This window comes from Oncorhynchus mykiss, chromosome 16 (assembly GCF_057628025.1).
Source record: "Oncorhynchus mykiss isolate SJ-2025 chromosome 16, ASM5762802v1, whole genome shotgun sequence".
NCBI classification, from domain to species: domain Eukaryota; kingdom Metazoa; phylum Chordata; class Actinopteri; order Salmoniformes; family Salmonidae; genus Oncorhynchus; species Oncorhynchus mykiss.
In genome coordinates this window covers 75,974,471-75,982,500 of record NC_143037.1, presented here as the reverse complement: position 1 = coordinate 75,982,500, position 8,030 = coordinate 75,974,471, and the positions used below count along the sequence as shown (strand labels likewise).

The following is an 8,030-nucleotide window of genomic DNA, read 5'->3' as shown; positions in this document are numbered from 1 at the left end:
TCCCTCCCTCCCTCCCTCCCTCCCTCAGTACAGACAGCAGAGTTTGGACATTTCCCACCTCAGTTTGGTGTTCAACCAATTTAGAAACAGCAGGTGAAGAAGAGGTCGTGTTCACTGCCGGGGAAAAGGTTATGACTGTGTATCAAACAGTGCCCTATTCCCTACATAGTGGACCACTTTTGACCAGGGCACTGGTCAAGTAATGCACTATATAAAGATATAGGATGGTATTTGATGACGTTTCCTACTTAGTCTCCCTCTAAAGATACTATACTACAGAACAACTCAATATCGTTCTTGGGAAAAAATACTATCCCATACAACAGAACAGGCAAACGTCAATATTTTTCATTCTATTTTACATTTAACCTTTATTTAACTAGGCAAGTCAGTTAAGAACTAATTCTTATTTACAATGACAGCCTCCACCAGTCGAACCCGGACGACGCTGGACCAATTGTCCCGCCGCCCCAATGGGACTCCCAATCACGGCCGGGTTGTGCTACAGCCTGGAATCGAACCAGGGCGTCTCTGTAGTGTCTTAGACCGCGACTCCACTCTGGATCAATATGCTAATCAATAATGACTGGGAACTGCCAGGGAACCTCACAATATGATATCGTATCGGCACTTAAGTATGGTGATAATATGTATTGAGATTCTCACGATTCTATATTGCGATTTTATGATCCAAAGCCTATTGCTCATTACACGTCTGCTGCAGAGGGACGAGAGAAAATTAGTTTTGATCAGACATGGAAATAGAAGTGGTGAAAACACATTGGCTCACTATTTCAAAATGAAGATGGAGAACAAAGCTATAGGATGGAAACTACCGGAGGGTTTTGGAGCAGGTACAACTTCCAGTCAAATATCGATGTGTAACATCTTCCAGGTACAGACAACTAGAGAAAGCTAACGCTACCTGGCGACAACAACAACAAAAACACGATACTTGGAGTCAAACTACCGATATATCGTCCCAAAAATAATATGGCAATATTTTTTTAAGATAATCTTGAAATAGGCATGTCTGATTGACCAAACAACCAAAAACACATCTTAGTTTAGCTTTCCTAACGAACCAGATAATCAATAGTAATTTCTGTTTGTTTATAAAAAGTTAGCTGGCTAATTCATTGATCCGAAGCCCAACCCTGGGTATAACCCTGGGTAGCCTAGTGGTTAGAGTGTTGGACTAGTAACCGGAAGGTTGCGAGTTCAAACCCCCGAGCTGACAAGGTTACAAATCTGTCGTTCTGCCCCTGAACAGGCAGTTAACCCACTGTTCCTAGGCCGTCATTGAAAATAAGAATTTGTTCTTAACTGACTTGCCTGGTATAAGAACGTATCAGAAAACAAAGATTTAGAGAGCCATTTTAAAAAAAGGTGGGGGGGAACGACCTACCATCAAAGAGGAAAAAAGATGTCATATTTTTTGTCTCTGGAATTATGGGTAGATTTGAGGAATGTGTCTCAAACTTGTCTGCTACCAATTAAGACAAATGGACAATAAAAGCAATGCAAATACATATTTACAATTCGCATTAAACAATAAAGTTGTATTGTTTAATGTAGCGTCGTACTCGTCTGCCGGCCTAGGCTGTATCTCTTGGGACTGAGGCTTCTTCCAGGAGAAAAGCAAACACTACACGATGACATATGCTGCCAAACAGACGAAGAGACTTTATAATTTAATGACGTAACAAGAATTTGACTTACCGCCAGGTCTGTAAACAACGTCGTCTTCAGTAATGAAGGAAGTGATCTCTCCGTTCTCCATCCGTTCATACCTCGACTTCTTCTTGATCATCTTCTTCTTTCCCTTCTTCCCTGACTCCTCCCCCATCCCCATGTTGATCCCGCCTACTGCCCCGGCACCTCCCCTGTTCTCGTTATCCTCGTCCTCGCTCTCGGCGTAGTTCTTAGCTCCGCCTTCCAACGTGCAGCTGCGGCGCGGTCGTGAGCTCTCGCTCTCCCTGGACGCTTTGTCCCTCTTGTCCCGGTCTCTGTCCCTCTCTCTGTCCCTCTCCCTGTCTCGGTCTCTGTCCCTGTCCTTCTCTCTGTCTGGCTTGTCTTTGTCCGCGGTCATGATTCGCCACGTGCCTTCCTCAGTCCTCTCACGGCTGGGCCTCCGTGAAAGGTAGACTGTCAGCCTGGGCTTCAGTCTTCTGAATTGACCAATCAAATCCAGGGAAAATTCAGCCACACCAACAGCCCCAGTGTTCCAGAAAAGCTGTGAAGAAAGAAGAAGGGAAGACAGACAGGAAAAAGGAGCCGTTAATGAACAGGGTAATAATTCAACATGACAAGATCACCTTTCTGTCACGAGCTGGGCTCTGGTCAAAAGTAGTGCACTGTATAGGGAATAGGGCGCCATTTGGAACACACGATAGTTCCACGGGCTTTCCTTGTGCAGCATACTGCTGGGCTCTTCCCCGACAGACGAGTAGCAGGGGAGGAGCTGCTACAGGGCCCACAGTCTAGAGGCCTCTGCTGGGCTGCTGAGCAGAGCAGACCTTGGTTCAGACACTTTTTTGAAATCTATTGGATCCATCGTGCCAAACAAGCTCAATGAAGCACCGTTTAAGTAGCCCATTTGAAACGATTTCAAATAGCATTTGGAACGAGGTCTAGTGCTGAGACTGGCTCAGTTTGTCTCCAGCCATGCCTGCAGTCTATTTGGTTAGGTATGCGTCTAGTCTCTGTCTGGGCTGACTACTGCTGTTGTCTCCTAGTCATGTTGTGTCGGTAATCTGCTGTTGTCTCCTAGTCATGTCGCTAATCTGCTGTTGTCTCCTAGTCATGTTGTGTCGGTAATCTGCTGTTGTCTCCTAGTCATGTTGTGTCGCTAATCTGCTGTTGTCTCCTAGTCATGTCGCTAATCTGCTGTTGTCTCCTAGTCATGTCGCTAATCTGCTGTTGTCTCCTAGTCATGTCGCTAATCTGCTGTTGTCTCCTAGTCATGTTGTGTCGCTAATCTGCTGTTGTCTCCTAGTCATGTTGTGTCGCTAATCTGCTGTTGTCTCCTAGTCATGTCGCTAATCTGCTGTTGTCTCCTAGTCATGTCGCTAATCTGCTGTTGTCTCCTAGTCATGTCGCTAATCTGCTGTTGTCTCCTAGTCATGTTGTGTCGCTAATCTGCTGTTGTCTCCTAGTCATGTTGTGTCGCTAATCTGCTGTTGTCTCCTAGTCATGTCGCTAATCTGCTGTTGTCTCCTAGTCATGTTGTGTCGCTAATCTGCTGTTGTCTCCTAGTCATGTCGCTAATCTGCTACTGTCTCCTAGTCATGTCGCTAATCTGCTGTTGTCTCCTAGTCATGTCGCTAATCTGCTGTTGTCTCCTAGTCATGTCGCTAATCTGCTGTTGTCTCCTAGTCATGTCGCTAATCTGCTACTGTCTCCTAGTCATGTCGCTAATCTGCTACTGTCTCCTAGTCATGTTGTGTCGGTAATCTGCTGTTGTCTCCTAGTCATGTTGTGTCGGTAATCTGCTGTTGTCTCCTAGTCATGTCGCTAATCTGCTGTTGTCTCCTAGTCATGTTGTGTCGGTAATCTGCTGTTGTCTCCTAGTCATGTTGTGTCGGTAATCTGCTGTTGTCTCCTAGTCATGTTGTGTCGGTAATCTGCTACTGTCTCCTAGTCATGTCGCTAATCTGCTACTGTCTCCTAGTCATGTCGCTAATCTGCTACTGTCTCCTAGTCATGTCGCTAATCTGCTACTGTCTCCTAGTCATGTCGCTAATCTGCTACTGTCTCCTAGTCATGTCGCTAATCTGCTACTGTCTCCTAGTCATGTCGCTAATCTGCTCCTGTCTCCTAGTCATGTCACTAATCTGCTCCTGTCTCCTAGTCATGTCGCTAATCTGCTACTGTCTCCTAGTCATGTCACTAATCTGCTCCTGTCTCCTAGTCATGTCACTAATCTGCTCCTGTCTCCTAGTCATGTCACTAATCTGCTCCTGTCTCCTAGTCATGTCACTAATCTGCTCCTGTCTCCTAGTCATGTCACTAATCTGCTCCTGTCTCCTAGTCATGTCGCTAATCTGCTACTGTCTCCTAGTCATGTCGCTAATCTGCTACTGTCTCCTAGTCATGTCACTAATCTGCTCCTGTCTCCTAGTCATGTCACTAATCTGCTCCTGTCTCCTAGTCATTCTGCTCATAGATGATGTACTACATAATGACTCATCCTGGGCTAGTTGAGGTAAAACAGCCATTCTGCTCATAGATGATGTACTACATAATGACTCATCCTGGGCTAGTTTAGGTAAAACAGCCATTCTGCTCATAGATGATGTACTACATAATGACTCATCCTGGGCTAGTTGAGGTAAAACAGTCATTCTGCTCATAGATGATGTACTACATAATGACTCATCCTGGGCTAGTTGAGGTAAAAACAGCCATTCTGCTCATAGATGATGTACTACATAATGACTCATCCTGGGCTAGTTGAGGTAAAACAGTCATTCTGCTCATAGATGATGTACTACATAATGACTCATCCTGGGCTAGTTGAGGTAAAAACAGCCATTCTGCTCATAGATGATGTACTACATAATGACTCATCCTGGGCTAGTTGAGGTAAAACAGTCATTCTGCTCATAGATGATGTACTACATAATGACTCATCCTGGGCTAGTTGAGGTAAAACAGTCATTCTGCTCATAGATGATGTACTACATAATGACTCATCCTGGGCTAGTTGAGGTAAAACAGTCATTCTGCTCATAGATGATGTACTACATAATGACTCATCCTAGGCTAGTTTAGGTAAAACAGTCATTCTGCTCATAGATGATGTACTACATAATGACTCATCCTGGGCTAGTTTAGGTAAAACAGTCATTCTGCTCATAGATGATGTACTACATAATGACTCATCCTAGGCTAGTTTAGGTAAAACAGTCATTCTGCTCATAGATGATGTACTACATAATGACTCATCCTGGGCTAGTTGAGGTAAAACAGTCATTCTGCTCATAGATGATGTACTACATAATGACTCATCCTGGGCTAGTTGAGGTAAAACAGTCATTCTGCTCATAGATGATGTACTACATAATGACTCATCCTAGGCTAGTTTAGGTAAAACAGTCATTCTGCTCATAGATGATGTACTACATAATGACTCATCCTGGGCTAGTTTAGGTAAAACAGTCATTCTGCTCATAGATGATGTACTACATAATGACTCATCCTGGGCTAGTTGAGGTAAAACAGTCATTCTGCTCATAGATGATGTACTACATAATGACTCATCCTGGGCTAGTTGAGGTAAAACAGTCATTCTGCTCATAGATGATGTACTACATAATGACTCATCCTAGGCTAGTTTAGGTAAAACAGCCATTCTGCTCATAGATGATGTACTACATAATGACTCATCCTGGGCTAGTTGAGGTAAAACAGCCATTCTGCTCATAGATGATGTACTACATAATGAGTCATCCAGTACAAAGCGGGAGTAAACTAATTAAATAAATACATTTTTTTTTAAATACTAGTTGATAAAAGTTCCCCGGAACATGTCTTTGAAGCTAGAATGCTACATCCATTTTTGTACTACACGAACGATAAATAATTAATTGATTCTTGAATAACATAACCTGTAAATGCCTTGTGAGTTTAGTTCAACTGTCGTACCAACCCGTCAGAACACAATTTAAGCTTGTTTTACTCTAGTGTTTGTAAACAATGTAAATGTTAACATAGTATCTCCTCAAAACAATTGCTAAAACTATAAATGTTGATATCATGAATGGTCAGTCATTGTATCCATAGCTCTGCCTACCGTTGGGCCAGTAACCGAAAGGTTGCTTCATCGAATCCCCAGAGTTGACAAAAGTACAAATCTGTCGTTCTGCCCCTTACACAAAGGAAGTTAACCCCCTGTTCCCCGGTAGGCCGTCATTGTAAATAAGAATTTGTTCTTAACGGACTTGCCTAGTTAAATAAAAGGTTACACACTATGAATTTGAGAGCGGTTACATTTCTCCAGGCCCATCCCTCAGCTGTTTACCAAAACAGGGGTGGGGTTCTGCTTTGTTATGGTTTCAATTAAAGGGATCGTCCTGTATTCATGTATACTTTTTAGCCAGTAGTTCTATAAGTAGTGCTCACGAGCCAAAATCGGTCTCGGAAAATGACAGACTACGTTGCATGTTCTGTTCTATTCTGTCATTATACGTTAACCTAGAAGACTAAATAAACTCTTACTCACCAGAATAATGTCATAAATTATAGAATGAATGCTTCAATCTAGTTGACATTGGTGAGGTTCTCTGTCATGTCTGCTTGTTTTGTGGAGCAAAGACGTTTAGGGACCGGGGAGAAAATGCAATAACTTCAAATTAAAACATTTGGGGAAGAAAAACAATTCTGGGCAAAATGTCCAAATGACATCAGTTTGACCAGTTATGAGGAAATAGAAAGCTGTGAAAACGACCCAATGTTTTTCTGATACATATTTTGTGGTTGAAATACTATCAGCTTTTACGACGCATCGGGGCAGCAACTCTACAGACGGTCGGTCCCTAACTGCACATTCAAAAATGCAGATAAGAGTTTATAGGCCTACAGTCTGTGTCCAGATTTCAGTTTCCATTTGACCCATCTGAACACTTGTCGACAATTCCCTTGACGTCCCATAAGACTACTTGAAGTTCCCGTCTTGTGACTGTCGAATTTGTATAGCGCCACACTCGCCACACATAACACATAACAGGCACTGCTATCACCCTGTTTTACCATATCTTTCCAGAAACATAACTTTTCTGTCCCTCCTTTCTCTTTGTTTTCAACTCTCCATTTCGCAGATTTTCTCATATTGAATTAAACTCCGACGTTGTCCTTCTCATCTCAGTGAATAGACATAAAATTGCTTTGTCTGTCCACAAAAGCGTTTGGTGATTAAGAGTTATTTTTGTAGGCTATTTGGTGAGCATAAAGTTAGGCATTAATACCAGAAAGCCTAAACATAATGAAAGAAAAACCTCAATGTAGAATATAGATATAAATTGAACAAGAATTATACATTTATGGATATTTTCTGAATGTATTGTTTTAACCCAATATAAACACCAGGCATTTATGAGTCAACCTGCACATCCCCATTGCTCTCTCTGGCTCTGCTATGTGACCCCAGACCATTATTCCTCATCCACCAAACTTTACAGTTGGGACTAAGCATTGGGGCAGGATAGCGTTCTCCTGGCATCCGTCAAACCCAGATTCGTCCGTCGGACTGCCAGATGGGCAAGCGTGATTCATCACTACGGAGAACGCGTTTCCACAGCTCCAGAGTCCAACGGCGGCGAGGTTTATACCACTCCAGCCAACGCTTGGCGTTGCGCATGATGATCTTAGGCTTGTGTGTGGCTGCTCGGCCGTGGAAACCCATTTCATGAAGCTCCCGACGAACCGTTATTGTGCTGACGTTGCTTCTGGAGGCAGTTTGGAACTCAGTAGTGAATGTTGCAACCGAGAACAGACAAATTTCCTCGCTTCAGCACTCGCCGGGCCCGTTCTGTGAGCTTGTGTGGCCTACCACTTCATGGCTGAGCCGTTGTTGCTCCTAGACGTTTCCACTTCACAATAACAGCACTTATGGTAAACCAGGGCAGCTCTAGCAGGGCAGAAATATTTGCCGAACTGACTTGTTGGAAAGGTGGCATCCTACGACAGTTGGTTCCACGTTGAAAGTCACCGAACTCTTCACTAAAGGCCATTCTACTGCCAATGTTTGTCTACGGATAATGTAAGCAACGGGTGCGGGAGGTTTCCAAATAATAATCTTAGTAGTCGACCAATGTTGTGGAGCATGTCTTTAAGGATTCTCTCTTTAGTGTGAAACGGCAGCTGTAGAGGAGAGACCACGGCCTGACCAATCCACTCCTGTGAACCAGTAGAGGAAAAGACTTATGTCCCAAATATAGTGCACTACTTTTTGACCCAGGCCCATAGGATTACTGCACTTTATAGGGAATAATGTGGTAATTGGGACTCATGCTATGATTTTACCTGTT

General features: G+C 43.4%; 1 protein-coding gene across 14 annotated transcripts in view; it reads right to left on the bottom strand.

The window, feature by feature from the left end:
- The window catches only part of LOC110491178 (arginine-glutamic acid dipeptide repeats protein), a 323,796-nt gene that overhangs the window by 190,533 nt on the left and 125,233 nt on the right, over window positions 1-8,030 (bottom strand). For all 14 annotated transcript variants that reach the window (XM_036947767.2, XM_090203963.1, XM_090203965.1 and 11 more), the window contains one exon: window positions 1,723-2,236. In XM_036947767.2, coding sequence (XP_036803662.2) covers window positions 1,723-2,092 — 370 coding nt within the window. In that variant the 5' untranslated portion in view covers window positions 2,093-2,236. The remainder of the gene's footprint in view (window positions 1-1,722; window positions 2,237-8,030) is intronic.